At 34.4% G+C, this 16,694-nt stretch overlaps 1 protein-coding gene across 2 annotated transcripts in view; it reads right to left on the bottom strand.

Moving 5' to 3' along the window:
- Positions 1–16,694, bottom strand: part of LOC106869508 (uncharacterized) — a 1,059,538-nt gene that overhangs the window by 11,018 nt on the left and 1,031,826 nt on the right. The window contains exon 13 of one of the 2 annotated variants that reach the window (XM_089352454.1): positions 10,252–10,275. The exons of the other annotated variant lie outside the window; for it this stretch is intronic. Within the exon in view, the coding sequence (XP_089208580.1) occupies positions 10,252–10,275 (24 nt within the window). The remainder of the gene's footprint in view (positions 1–10,251; positions 10,276–16,694) is intronic. 2 annotated transcript variants of the gene reach the window in all.

The raw sequence follows: 16,694 nt of genomic DNA, 5'->3' as shown, positions 1-16,694 counted from the left end.
TAGACTCAGCAAGGTAAGAGCTCTCTTGCTGGTGTCAACGCTTTCACAGCAGCAATAAAGCCAGTTAGGTCTTATTTCTAGAAGTGTAAGTGTTCTAATACCTTCAGTCATATTTAATGATATCTGTTGCTTGCTTTTTGGGCGAAACTCTGCTAACTAGCTGCCTCATTTAATATATATATATATATATATATATATATATATATAGACGCAAGAGTGGGTGTCTGGTAAGTAGCGTGTTACCAACCACACGGTTTGGGGTTTAGTGCCACTGCATTGCGCCTTCGGCAAGTGTCTTCTACTATAGCCTCGGGCCGACCAAAACCTTGGGAGTGGATTTGGTAGACGGAAACTGAAAATAGCCCATCGTATAGATATATGTATGTATGTATATGTGTGTTTGTGTGTCTGCGTTTTTCCCTCCATCATCACTTGACCAATGTTGGTGTGTTTACGTCTCCTTAACTTAACGGTTTGGCAAAGGATACCGATAGAATAAGTACTAGGCTTGCAAAGAATAAGGCCTGGGGTCGATTTGTTTGACTAAAAGCGGTGCTCCAGCATAGCAGCAGTCAAATTACTGAAACGCATAAAAAATGTATATATAAATATACATGCACACACACACACACACACACACACACACACATACACACACATATATATGAATGCGTATGTGCGTGTACCTTTGTGTATATATTTGTCTTCAACAACCAAAACAACAACCAACAACCAGCCGGTATTGGTATATTTACATCTCTGTAACCCAGCCATTCGTTAGAAGACACTGATAAAATACATGCCAGGATTAAAGTTCAGTCCTGGCGTCGATCTCTTCGACCAATCTCCAATTCCCCAGCACAGTTACAGTCATATGACTGTAAACTTGCGGACGAATAAAAGAAAAGGGCATGGTCGATAAATAAAGGACAAATTTAGGTCAGTTAGAAAGCTTTTCTCATGGGTAGGCTACTAGGATACTGTGTAGCGTTTCTCTACCAATATTTGGGGTGAAATCTTAGGAAATGAAAAATTAAATAGCGTGGCAAAAAGAGTAATCAATTCAAGGGCATTGTCTCAGAGGCAGATTGAAGAATTGTTGTCGGGGCCAGTCAACCTTGATAGGTTGAGTTGATCCGTGTATTTTTTGATGTTGCCAAATAAGGAGACAAACAATGGGTGAACAGAAGAAAGAACAACAGTGAAACATATTTGCTGAGATATTTGGATGGATGTGAAGGAGTTGAAATCGAGTTATATTATTTGACGTAAGTATTCAAAAAAATGTGGCAATTGCCTTTTATGACGATGAAGATTGTATTCAACAGTTAAAATATATATATATATATCTGTTCTTTTGATTCTAATATCATTAACATTTACTAGCAAAATCTTCTTCGTGCACCTGTGTACTACACATATTTCAAAGATTATTCTTTACAATTACAATATAATTAAATATTTTTCAGCCACAGCTATGTGATTCATTACATTCCACTTGTGGAAGCACCCGCACATATTTGCGCTGAAAAATATTTAATTGTTCTATAGAATAATCGTATACTGTGATGTATATATGTAAACTCAGCAACTTAAAGTTGGTGTGCGGTACAGAAACAAACGTGATCGGCTACAAAGGTCTGGTATTTTACATGCCTGTGTTATTTTTATATTAATCGTATGCAATAGCAAGGGTTCAAATGTTTATCCAGCCTTGCAGATATCCTGCTGTTGAATGACATGCGGTATGACAGTATACGGTATACGATGCTTATACCTGAATTATACTAAATATATAGTTAAGAAGGGAAAATATATAAAAACGCACAGGGTGGTTTGTGTAATAAAATTTATGCTAATATCAATATCATACTGTAACAAAGAGTTGTATTAAAACATTATATAATTAACTGTGAGTAGCGGTTTCGCGTCTTACGCTTATCAAACTTCCAAAATGTCAGTTTTAGATCATGGGAACGCCATTTTTGTTGTTGACAAATATTTTGCAGTCAAAGGATGTAACTCTTCAACTTATCTGAAAATTACAAGTTACTTTCAAAGTATTGTTAGGGTCTTTAGACTGAATGTATACAGATTTGCGGGATATATACACATGTTTAGGGGATTATTTACAAATATATCAAGGATGGAGAGATGAATTGATTGTTGTTCTGTTCTATATATATATATATATATATATATATATATATATTGTTGTACTTGGGGATGGTCATATTGTAAGTTTAGCCTTTAAAAACACACGCACTGTATATTTGGTGTTAATTTGCTTCAGCTTTATATTACATTATATTATATTAATCCTGTTTCGGCCAAAGTTCTTTCGTCACACTTCTGTGACCTCATCAGTGGTCCTTTGCTTTCTTCTTTCTTATGTGTATATATATATATATACACTCACACACACACACACACACACACACACACACACACACACACACACACATATATATATATATACATACACACACACACACACTCTCTCTCTCTCTCTCTCACACACACACACACACACATATATATATATATATATATATACAGGGAAGTACCGAAAAGTAACAGGAAACGTTATTTGTAGGACAAGCTCGTTGTAGATCAGGCTTCCGCCGCGAGAAGCTATTTGATAAAACCCTCAGCATCGTCTAGCATGAGCGTACTGCTAATTGGTGCATGTTTGTTTTGCAGAGCTTCTCTCCTGTTCGTCGAATTTGGCGATGGCTGAAACAAAGTAACAGCGTTCTTCCCTGAAATTCTGTTTTCTGCTGGGGAAAACGACGACCGAAACAGATGTCAACATTCAAAAAAGCTTACAAGGATGCTGCCATGAGCAAAACAAACGCTTGCGGGTGGTGTTCACGTTTTAGGAATGGTCACTTGTCGCTTGAAGCCCAGGCTCAGGACGACTGTCGACATCCTGAACGAATGAAAACATCATGAAAATTCATGAAATAATTTTGGAGGACCATCAATGAACAATTACCGAACTTCTTGATATGAGTGATGTGTCCTGATACTCCTGTTAAAGAATTTTGAGCGATGAATTGCGAATGAAAAAAGTTGCAGCAAAATTTGTGCCTGGGTTGCTAACGGAAGTTCACCAGCAGTCACAACTGACCGTGTGTCGTGAACTGAAAGAACAGCTGGAGGTTAACCCGGATCTATTTTCGAAAGTCATCGCTGGTGCCGAAAGCTGGTGATATGGAATTTTTTAATGTGGAAGAGGTGAAAGGAAAACGACGGAGGCGTTAAAAAGCATTACATCGCACGAGTTCTAGGACTGCTTCGAATAGTGTAAAATGCGTCTGGAGCGATACGTTGTTTCAAATGGAGAATATTCTGAAGGTGATAAAAGTGTAAATATGTAGAACTCTCTGGATAAAATAATACTGCAAATTTCCAGTTTCTTTTCGGTACCCTCTCGTATATATATATATATATATATATATATATATATATATATATATATATATATATAACACATGTATGTATGCAAATATGTATGCATGTTACGCTTCCCCTTAGCTGAAGCGGTACTAAGCTGTTAGACATCACTATACTTCACCATCACAGAATTAGTATGATCCGGGGCCAAAATGGTATGACTCTATAGATAGACTCTGCATTGGCACTCAGCTCTGGCCTTAGAGTTCCTGATCGCCACACACACACACACACACACACACACACATGCACCCAACTGTGCAACGCATATTGTAATTGTCGTTAATCTACGTTAATATATGATTGGCATAAATCGACTTTTTGGTTTCAAAGCTACATTGATATTTGTGTTGCAAAACGATTCAAAATTTCAAGTAAACAATTGCTTCCAGCTTCAGTATTTTTTGTGTATATATGTAAATAAAAGTATATAAATGTCACGTCTTCTTAGTTCTACTCACCTAAAAGAATAGTTGTTCACTTATTTGTAAATTTCTTTGTAGTTATAAGTATAAATAAGCTATAGTCGTTACCTAGCAGTATTAATGTTATGTGAAAAGGAGGTTTTCGATGATGCCCGGAAAACCAAAACGTGATATGCGACATAACTAGATTCAATAAACTATAAGGCTATTTATATCAGAGGTTTTGTAACTAAATCGATATGTCTAGAGAGATGCATGTCCAATTTATATTATGAAGTTGTCTCATAGGAAGCCAAAGACACAAAGATAGATCAATTTGGAATACTGAAATGTCTAATTCTTGAGAAATTACAGTGTAGTTTATTGACTGAACGAAGCCCCCAAAAAAAAACTGACATTAAAATGAAGGCGTCTGATTTGGCACTTAACAATCATACAATGATACTGCATTACCGATGTGTTAATTGGACATTTCTGCCTTCAAATTGTCACTCCATTATCACACGCGTCATATACTATTGATTTTTTTTAACATAGAAAAAAAAAACAATTCTTTGAAAGAAGAAACATGTCTTGTAATATTGTTACCCTAACAAAACCATTACGAACATTGACTAATTTAAACTGGAAAGAAATGTCTCTCAGTATCCTGAAGTACCCTTTAAACCAAAAGGTGACAACATGTCACACTTAAATGATTTCAAACTACCTCGTAATGTTGTTTTTAATAACAAGAACCATTATGTTCTGTGCTGTTTGTCTTCTTAATTATGTGATATTTGTATTTAATCCGAGGTAGCCAAATAGCAGCAAAGTAATACATACATACATACATACATACTTACATACAATCTCCATCATTTATATCTGTATATTCCCATTATTCGTTTCTCATGTATATTACTATATAATCTATATGGTTTGTGCTATGATAAACTAAGGTGCTTTTTTACGAGTACCGTCGGATTGCTGGAATCCATATATCGTGACACACGCACACACACACACACACATATATATATATATATATATATATATAAGCAGACATAATAGAAATAATTGATACGGAAGACGGAACATACTGGAAACCTTAATGACCACAACGAACGTTTCGACACATCCTGCATCGCTCCCTCGTGGGTGGGAAACTATACAATGGATTTCGGTGCATTACGTGGTGCAGAAGCATCAGCTCGACGTGCTAACGAAACAGTAGCAATAACATCAACAACAACAGAAACAATAACTCTTTCTATTATAAACAGAAAGGTGAAATCTTGTGGGAGGGGGATAATCGATCATATTGACCGTAATATTTGTAGATTATTTCATGAATCCCGAAAGAATGAAAGGGAACGTTGGCCTCGGCGCAATTTGTACTCAGTTCGTAAAGACGGACGAAATGCCTCTCGGTGTTTTTTTTTTATTTTCCGACGTGCTTACGATACTGCTAGCTTGGCGCCTTTTTATCATTACAAAATATTTGGTCATCCCATTAACAATGACGTTTTTATATTCTTCTTTTATTTTTCAAAATTAAGATAAAGAAAGTTCTCTTTTTATCTAAAATATATTCTCCTTCATTCTCTACAATGCTCTTCCATCTATCCGTTGATAAAAGCACAAGTTAGCGATACCTTAACGATTCCCTGTTCTTGCCGATTATAGAGAACCACTTCACATTCTCATAGTATCTCATTACATCTAGATTGAACTACACCGAGAACAATTTATTCTCTAGAACCCTACGGACATTATAGTACTAGTAAAAATAAATATTTTGTTCTAAATATATAACGTAGCCAATTGTGTAGCTGACGCGTACCTGTTTAGATACAGAGACATTTCGGTTTTATAGAGCTCAAGATGTTATCTAATTCTGGGTTAAACAACACCTTCTGGTAAACTCTAATGAAGCAGATTTATGATTCAATCGGCAACCCATTATCTTAAAGGTGAAAATCTCGATGGGAGACTATGAAGTCATTTGATGGAATTTGTAGCAATTTTTGGCAGATTAATGAACTGCGCAGAAGCGGGGTTGACCGCTCGTACAACGCTGATTAACGTTGCAGCAGCAACGTCCATGTTTGGAGGTCCTACAATATTCTAATGTGTAGCAGCATTCTTCTGACGAAATCACACCATTCCCAGTTAATTTTAACTCCTGTTCTCTTGCTTTTTTTGATAGTATGTTATATAGTTTTCATCATTACATTTAGCATGATTATTGTGATTGTTATCAAACTAATGCCTGACTAGAACTAAAGAAGGAAAAAGAAGAACAGAAGCAAAACTCAGAGCAAGTTGATAAAATAAAAACGTAGAATGATATCTAATGAACAAAAACTAGTAGTTTCTATAATATACTCACCATTACTTAGAAAAAATATCAGGTATAATATTAAATTTCCAAACATACAAACATAGGCATATTTGTGTGTGTGTGTGTGTGTGTGTGTTGTGTGTTCATTTAATTTATCAAGTGCACTGGTACTGAGTTGTGTCTACGTGTGTGTGCTAATGTGCAAATGTATAAATTATTTCATAGCCATAGAGTTTATATATTTCTGAAATATATTTTTACGAGTGAAATCACCAGACATACAGGCTGCACATTTTAAATTTCCAAAGAAAACTTTCAGATATTTTCGACGTTATTCAATACATTAATGTTTTTTTCTTTTTCATTTTAATCATCTTATACTGAGTCCATTGGTGATAATATGCGCCATGATTTTTCTTTTCTATGGTATTATCTTCTTGTATGAAGAATGTATCTTTCAATGAGTGCTAAATGAAGAGACTCATTAGAAGTGAATTGATTGTATTCACTGCATTAAGGGTTATGAGGACATTAGTGTTAGCAGAAGAAATGTCCGTCATCAATTTTGAATACATGTTTTAGAGTGCCTATTTACCTCAAGAGTTGGTCTGGCATTTATTCTGGTGACTCCAGAAATGAAATATGAATGGAGACCGTCCGAGCTTACAAGATACGATGGCATTCATACAAGTTATATTTCTGGCGGCTGTCATTTATTTCAGTAACTTTGTTAATATTTTTGAAAGTAGTGTGGATGTCACAACTGTTTCTACATTATTTGTCCTTAATACAACTAACTGCTGATAAGGGATATCACTTGTTTGAAATGTATATAAATGGATTATTTTGCGTATAAATGTTGAGATAATTTGCGAGATCGATAGGATAAATTTCATACCATACATTATTCAGTTGTTCTCTTTGTGTTTTCATCTCGAACCCCATCGAGGTTAACTTTGATAAAATAAATACCCACCGGGTATTAGAGGTCAATGAATCCAACGAACACTTCTCAATAAGTGGCTTTATGACATTGTTAGAAAGTAATATGGTGGAATATTTTAGTAAATTGTACTACATTCTTTACAGCCGTTCACAGTATGAGTTAATAATAATACCTCAAGGCTGACTTTGATTTTCAAACACCACAGAAATAGTGAAATCGATTTAATTGACGCTGTGTAGTTTCTGTATATATTGTCTCCAAAGTTTGTCATATATTTACTTTCTTTACTTTCTTTACTTTCTTTACTTTCATTACTTGTTGAAACTTTACTTGTTTCAGTAATTTGACTGCGGCCATGCTAGAGAACCGCCTTCTAGTCGAGGAAATCGACCCCAGGACTTATTCTTTGTAAGCCTAGAACTTATTCTATCGTTTCTTTTGACGATCCGCTAAGCTATGGGGACGTAAACACACCAGCAACCAGCATCGGTTGTCAAGCGATGTTGGCGGGGGTGGGGGGACAAACACAGACACACAAACATACACACACACATATTTATATATATATACACACATATACGACGGGTTTCTTTCAGTTTCCGTCTACCAAATCCACTCAGAAGGCTTTGGTCGGCCCGAGGCTATAGTAGAAGACACTTGCCGAAGGTGCCACGCAGTGGCACTGAATCCGGAGCCATGTGGTGAGTAAGCAAGTTACTTACCACACAACCACTCCTGCGCCTATATGGACATAAGTGAGTTGTGTGCTTCTAAGAAGCTAAGATTTTCCTCCAATTACTGCCTAAAACTATTGGGAAGACATGGCAGATACTTCTCCTTCATATATATATATATATATATATATATATATATATATATATATATATATATATATATATATATATATATATATATATATATATATATATATATATACACAGAGAGAGAGAGAGAGAGAGGGGGGAGAGAGGGAGAAAGAGAGATATCTACAACATGAATTACATATTCAAACTCAAGAGTTTTAAAACTCGTTAGAATTTCAATTGACTTTGCAAATTAATTTTCATTCATTGCAATTTACAATCGTTTAAGCTATTTTCATGTGTGTGTGTGTGTGTGTGTGTGTGTGTGTGTGTGCGTGCGTGTGTGTGTGCGTGTGTGTGCGTATGTGTATGTTTGCATATGTACATGAGAGCAGGTGTACATGAGAAAGAAGCTTCAAGAATGACTTTCATAACGAACAATAATTATGTTCGTTAACAAAAGAAAATATTTGGGTAAGTGGTTGCTTTAGAGTTTTAAAGCGACAAGAGAAATTATGGTAAAGATAGAGCGTGAGAAAGTAAAAAAGGGAGCGAAATAAGGAAAAGTGACAAAGAGGGGGAGAGAGAGATAAAGGAGAGAAAGAGAAAGAAGATGCTTGAAAGAGAGTACCAATTTGTTTTCTTATACGCGTTCATTTCAATTTTTAAAACAATAAGTGGGAAGTTGGTCGTGGATACCAAATTCTCTCCTAACATAGCAAAAATACTTAACGCTTCATTTCCACGTGATGTATTGGATAATGCATTCATCTCAAAAAATTATCTCATGGAGCAATCTGAACTCAGGATATTAACGTAAGTATTCATTAACTTACACAGTAGAGTTGTTGGTTACACAGCAGATTATTGTTACTCGCGTTATATATTCTCCGCCAGTTTGGCATGTTAAGTGAACGAGAAATTAACGAAGCAACAACTATGAGACCACTGATACACAAATTTATTTGCCAGTCTCAGGTTTCAAGAGATAAAATTAAATTAAAGCAAAAATAAAAATAAAGAATAGCACACTTTCACACAGAGGAGTGAATCTCCAAAACCGAGTTCAGAAAAACACACAAATAATATAAATATAGATGAACTTAGATATGTTTCGACCAAAGATTGGTCCAGGCCATGTATAACTTAATAGCACCATCTGATAGGATTATCTATATCCTTTTTACAGTCAAATAAACAGATACTGATACACTTACAGTTCTATATTTAAGAGATGAGGAATTATGTACATTATTTACATTATTTACATTTGAGGGATATTTGTCCTCATCTTGTTTGATGTTAACACAACGTTTCGGCTTATATACCCTCCAGCCTTCACCAGGTGTCTTGGGAAAATTTCGAACCTGGGTTTTCATTGCTTAGGTATTTTTCGATGACAAATATCCTTCAAATGTAAATAATTTCATAGAAATTGCTGGATTTAAAAACTGAGACGACAATTCTTCGGTTAGAACGATTTCTTTACATATCCTTGCATTGCATATTTTTTCGCAATCTGCTTTCCATAATCTAGGGATCAAGAATTCGGGAACATCGAAAAAACTGACTCTAATATACGATTCCCCTTTCTGTTAATTTCTTTCTTTGTCACTAAAACTGCTAACCGCAAGTTGGCCATCAACTGTGTGATGGCCGACTTGTTGTTAACAGTTTTAGCGTCTCGATGACGTTGCTTAGATTACAGCTATGTTGGAAATCCTTATTCAAATGGTTGGCTTCGAAAATTCAAAGTAAGTTTCGGGCCTTCTGAGCTTGCCAGCAAGCTCTAGTTCTAGGTTAATCATAACATTTGTTATACTGCTAAATTTTTCTAGAAAGCGCTTAACTATCATTACTTTCTGCACTACTGATATTAAAGGAGATAAATATCCATTGCCAGATGGTGACAAGAAGCTCTCTATTGAAAACTTATTGGATTTGATACTGGGATTTATACTGCAAGTGAGAAAAAAGTTAATCCTATCAATAATCAATAAAAAGAAACAAAAGGCAGGATTTGAGGTTACCTATAAGAAAAAATGGATATGAGGTAGTGTTCATTAATGATTAAAAAATGTGATACAAAACACGTGTAAACTTGTTATGAAACGGATGCAATGTGAATTTATCGTGATATGTATATATATATTATGGTGAGAGGGTGAGACAATCAATGAGTGGGCGAAGATGTGAGGGGACACGTGTGGAAGGTTCAATGGGTAAGTGTCTTCATTACCTATTACATTTACATTGAACAAAAGATGTTAAAATGATAAAAGAAATACTTAATCATAGAAAACGATAACAGCGTCTCTGGAAAAGATGGAAAATAAAAAAGAAGAAAAGATAAAAGAAAAATATGAATATGAATAAAACAATTAATCAGCAATAAGTATTAATAAAAAAAATAAAATAAAACTGGTGAAAAAATGGGAAAGAAAAAGAAACTTTGTAATTACTGTATCACAGCAGAATATCAAATCAGATATACTATTTTTAATAATACCTTTTGCAGTTGAATTTCCAACGTAATAGTATCTTTATGAAGGATGACGTATTGATATGTTTATTTAGAAGCTACAGTGAATAAGTTTACAGAGAGGCTGTGCAGTAATTGATATTGAGGAATGATTACAAAATCTTGACGCCAATGATCTGAAGGAGCCGATTGAGTTTTAAAGGAAGTAGTGATAGATGGTCCAGCTTATTATTGACATTAGTAATAGTTAAATGAATAGTGTTGTGTGGCATACAAAGCTTTAAAATTTCTCAACGTCCTAAAATTCTAGTTCCCTGATGAAGGTCGACAGCTTCTAAACAGATGTTGATGCTAGGCGATATTGTAATGAATAATTGTGGTAGATATGTTGCATTTGGGCGAGATTTGCAGTCGTTCTAGCGATGTCAGCAATTAATTATTTTAGCCTCGCAGGAAATAAAAAAAAGCAAATTAGACACTTGAGTGATTCTAACTCAGAACGTAGAGGGACACAAAAAGTGAAAGACATTTTGTCCGAACATTGCCACTTCACCACATTTTAGATATTCCTGCAGAAGCGCACAGGAATTTCCAGTTTAATTCAGACCTACAGTTCGGAAATATTTTACGGTAGTAGCTATATATCTGGTGATCAAGAAATTAGTATTGAAACTTATTTTAATATTGGTCATCCATTTATGAAAGAGATTTTCTTAAGATTATATTCTGAATTACGATTTACTGATGTCTTAGTATATTCCCTAATACACAAGTTGTTCAGCTGTTTAACTTGCATTAAACTTATAGATGTTACGGATATGTTCGATTCTATACTGCGAAATTCAGAAATGTTTAGTCTTCAGGAGATCCGTTTATTTAAAAACTATTCTCTTGCAGATATGAGATTCTGTGTGGAAAGCTGGTTGTTGTTCTGTTAGCTAGTGTAATCATATTTACATAACTATTACTTTATTATAGAATATGCTGAGGGTCACAGGGTAATACAATAAATGGAATGTAGTTTTAAAAGCATTTATATCTATAAATCGAGTCTTTGTAATCTAAAGTATATTCTTTTGATTGTATGATCAATGAAAATAAGGATCAATCACCAAATAACGGGAACCAATTAAATAATTTATTTCATACACTAAATTCTGGGAAATTTTCTGTGTGCCATGTTTTTTTTTTTGTTTTTTTAAAAAATTTTTGGTCCTTCAACCTGCATTTATACGCAACGAGATGCATTAAACCGATTCAGAAATATCTGATGACGTCTCAGGGATCTTATATTTATCTTGGCACACAATCTAGAGTGATTCTAAAGGCAATGCTTAAGCTTGAGATATAAATATGTTACAAAAAGTATTAAGGTCGATGACATTTCCTCTGCTGCTAATGTTGACTATTCTCGAACAAATATATATATATATATATATAATAATAATATATGCTCACATATGGATACGAATTTATTCACTTTGGATTATAGTCTTCATTTTCCCGATTAAGTATTGTTTATGGTTTGCATAATAAATTGTTTGGTAATTCGTAAATATATTTGTTTTCATTATATAGGCTGCTGTCGCTTATGAAAGTGTTTTATGATGGCAGAATTTATTTGACTTTTAGCAAATCATGTGTGATAGATGCAGCTACATAATGTGGAAAGAAGTTGAATGTATTCTGTTTTAATTAAAACTTTTCGAAAGTAATAATCATTCAAGTTTAGTACTGATACGGAGCCAATACTATAGTAACAGAAAGTCGATTGAAAATCGCCGTAATCAACATTTAAAAGGAGACCAGTTTTCTTTAGAATAATAGCTATATGTCTAAGTGCAGTCAATTAGAACTAAATATAATTCAGTTAAATGACAACAGTTTACACTAGTACTTACATGAGTAAACTTCATGAAACAAATTAATACTTGTGAAAGTGATGTGTTGTAAAAACAAAACAGATTGAAAAGAAACATTATTTGAGAAGATTGATGATACTTCTCGCTTCTTCTCCATAAGACTTTATAGACAAGAATAAGATCACACAGACACACACACACACACACACACATACACACACAAACACACACACACACACGCACACACACACACACACACACACACAGACACACACACACACACACACACACACACACACACACACGAATGTATTTAGGTGTGTAAATGTTTGTGTGAATGTGAAGTAATCACTTTTACCGTATGGAACATCATGCTCTGTTGAGCAGTCTACGAAGATTAGTGCTATCCTTGAACATTATATTTTCTAATGATTCTTTCTATTTCTTACAATGATGCCTGGAGTAAAATTTAGAATGTATCTCTCTCCTATGTATACACATTTTAGTTTACGAGATAGTGGTAGAATTTCGCGTCAGCTGAAGGATATGTTTATAAAAAGTGCTATTAAATTTGTTCTAAAGTAAATACATCTACATATAGAATTCAATATATTGGCGAAAAAAATAGTAGAGGTTAAAAAATGAACGTACATAATGATCAAATCTGAGAAATATCACAGAGCTGCAATTCCAGAATGTATGTCAAAACGTCTGATATTGTTATTGGAGAAAACATGCTCTGTGTGACTATGAGCAAATTAAGTTATCCTCGAACGGACTTTAATTCAATATCAACGTTTTTTGATAATTTATGAAAATTAAATGTATCGAAAATTGAAAAGTCTTACTTAAAACTCTTATAAAGTAATAGGGTTAAGACCACGAATGACAGTAAGTGTTAATAAAGTGAAATACCGATTAAGTTAAATAGATGTAAAACTGTTCAGGAACAAGGCTTGGGAATATACGAATTTAAATGTCAGTTAATATGGAATTGAGTTGTTAGAATTATATTTGCATCTTATTTGTCAGAGCCAACTGTAGGCAATGTAACACTGCTGGCTCTTAACTGTTGTTTTCAACTGTAAACGTTACACAAATAATCAAACTGTACGCAACAATGTACTTTGATCATTAACTATAAGTAATAAGACGGCGAGCTGTCAGAATTTTTTGAAGCTATCTGGTTATAACAAGATACGTTGTAGGTCAGTTTTAAATAGCTCAGTTCAGATAACTTGAATTGATTTTTAAAAAAAATCTTTTGAAAGTGGTCATTTTATGTTTACATGAATACCGTATGAGTAAACAGTGCTCAATAATGTTCTTCCAATGCAGATATTAATATTCTCAATAAATGTCTCTTGCTGACATAAGAATCTCCATAGGCAGGTCTAATCTAAATAAACTTCATTAAATCTACGTTCAGAATTAATATTCCTTTAATCGAATGAGAATGGGGGCCTACGTTATTAAACTAAGTACGTTTAAATATTACATGATTCCAGTTATATGAATATTCAGACAGTAAAAACTGCTGAGTATGTAACAATATAATTTTATGCATATTTCTTTTAAAATAAAGTCAGCCATAATTGATGTTGTCTTCAAATAGTAATCGCTGCAGACGAGAGGGACGTTGCTCAAATCCTTGTTCTAAGTCAGCCTATACCCCGCATATATATGTTTAAAAGTATTCTACTCTTAACATGTCGAACTACGTTTTCCATCCATATTGTAATTAAGGTGACTTTCCATTTTTTAAGACGGTGAACATTCATTTGAAGGAAATTTGACTACTACTTATGTAGATTAAAAGATTGAGTAATGGTTCCCAGTTTTTCTAGTAAAGGTAAATTTGCACGATTTTAGAATTTCAATTCGGTATCGACAGTTGATGGGGCTTTTCACATATTTCAGTTACCGCTATTCATCCCATGAACTCATTCCTGTATCAAACTATCAAAGCCTTTTCTATTTCTCTATCTCTCTATTAGCTAGCTTCTCTCTCTCTCTCTCTCTCTCTCTCTCTCTCTCTCTCTCTCTCTCTCGTTCTCTCTCTCTCGTTCTCTCTCTCTCTTGTTCTCTCTCTCTCGTTCTCTGTTTCTCTCGTTCTCTCTCTCTCTCGTTCTCTCTCTCTCGTTCTCTCTCTCTCGGTCTCTTTCTTTCGTTCCTTCTCTCTGTCACGTACACACACACACACCACCGAATATCCTGCGCGCATTCACATATCTCGCACATGCTCACTCAATATCTTTCAGTACCAAATATATAAAGAATTACATCTATGAGTTCCACTCACAAGGTGCATTAATGTACTGAGCACGCAATCAGCGAAACTGACTTCAATATGGAATTAATATGCAGGGGTTGGACAAAATAATCGAAAGACCTAGCATCTTAGTTTCATAATTTTGAAATATATATAAGACCGTCAAAAGATTGTTTATTTTTATATTTTTTGATTAAGTATTAATGTTGCTTAACATGCTTTGCTAAAATTGTTGTTTCTTTTCAGATATCATCAGGAAAAGGTAATTAAAATTCATTAAAATAACAGATCTATCGGACTTTCAAAGAGGTCAAATTGTTGGTGCTCGTATGGCAGTTGCTAGCGTAACAAAAACAGCCGAAATGTCTGGCGTATGAAGAAGTACTGTCTGGAAAGTAATAAGAGCCTTTGAGAAAGAAGGAAAACTTCCTTGTCAAAACAAAACTCCGGAAGAAAACCAAATCTTTCAGATATGGACCGTCGGACTTTTAAGTGAATTGTTAGAAAGGATCACAAGAGTACAGCTCCCAAAATTACTGCAGAGCTTAATGACCACCTCGAGAACCAGTTTCCACAAAAACTGTTCGCTGCGAGCTGCACCAAGCCGGATTTCAGAGGAGCGCTGCAATCAGAAAACCACTACTTTTAAAAACAAATGTTGCAAAGCTTTTAGAGTGGTGTAAAAACCTACAGAATAGGTCCCTAGAGCAGTGGGAGAATGTTATTTTCTCGAACGTGTCATCCTTTACCTTATTTACGAGCACCGGTCGAGTAAACGTGTGGAAATAGCCAAAAGAAACATTTGACCCAGACTGCCTTCTTCCAACTGTTAAACATGGAGGAGGATCTGTGATGATCTGATGGTGGGGCTACATCTTGGAAATCCGCCATCCCAATGGTTTTCCTTCATGGCAGAATTAATAGTGAAGTCTATTTAAGCATTTTATCTGTTTGTGGAACTGTTTCCTCCAGAGGGAAGTGCAATCTTTCAGGATGATAATGAACCAATTCACACACCTAACTTTGTTAGTGAATGGCACAAGAAACATTCTAGTGAAGTTGAGAATCTTATCTGGTCACCATAGTCCCCAGATCTCAATATTATTGAACATTTATGATTCATTTTAGAAAAGCAAGTAAGGAGTCGTTATCCTCCACCATCATCACTACAAGAACTCGAAATTGTTTTAGCTGAAAAATGGACAAAAATTCCTTTGAAAACAATATAAACTTTGTAGAATTCAAGCTGTAATTACCGCCAAAGGCGGTCCTACCACATGTTAAAATAAATTTGTTTGAAATCTTTAGGTGTTTCCATTATTTTTTCCAACCCATGTATATCATACAGACCACTGCTAACAAGATGGAAATATATTGTTTGTTACAGCAGGAAACGCAGAACATGGAAGTAAAATTTTAAAACAAAAGGAAGAAAAATAAAACAAAAACAAAATGGAAATATGCATAATTCAAGCCATTTAATATTTGATATTTAATGCTGTAATGATAGACAGAAAAAGAGAATTGAAGGAGAAAGTTGATGATCCACCACGGCAGAAATTTTCTTTTTAGGACTGAAGTAAAATTTTTGATATTGGTATTGCTTGTAAGGAGAGGGTTGTGTGGGTGTTTTAGATAAACAATCTTCTTTGAAATAAAGATAATAGTTTATGGAACCATAGAAAAATGATAGGATAATAATGTTACTAAAATAAAGTAGAAGAAAATAATGTATAATAATAATCTGTTCTGAGGTCATGGAAGAACAAAAATTGCCAATCAAAACTGCAAGCGCAAAAAAAAAAAAAATCACCGTTTGTTAGAATGAGGGGCATTATAGCAGTAGGTTGCCGGAATATTGGAGAAAATCATTCATTCCATATAAGCTTTTAGAGTTGTGAATTAGCTAATTTTAAAACGTAATAAAAATATGCTCTACGAAATACTTGAAGAGTGAGATGAACAGCAACAGCAATGGAGGGAAAAATCAGTTAAAAGGTATACAAGTAAAAAAGAAAAAAGTATTAGGCTTCGAATACCAGTATTCAAGTTATTAAGTAACCATTGAAAGACAAACGGGGTGGGGGAGGAATAATTGATGGAGGCTCTTATCTGAATT

Source organism: Octopus bimaculoides, chromosome 1 (genome assembly GCF_046866305.1).
Source record: "Octopus bimaculoides isolate indiv1 chromosome 1, ASM4686630v1, whole genome shotgun sequence".
Classification (NCBI taxonomy): domain Eukaryota; kingdom Metazoa; phylum Mollusca; class Cephalopoda; order Octopoda; family Octopodidae; genus Octopus; species Octopus bimaculoides.
The sequence above is the reverse complement of the archived record's forward strand: the minus strand, read 5'-3'. Positions and strand labels throughout refer to the sequence as shown.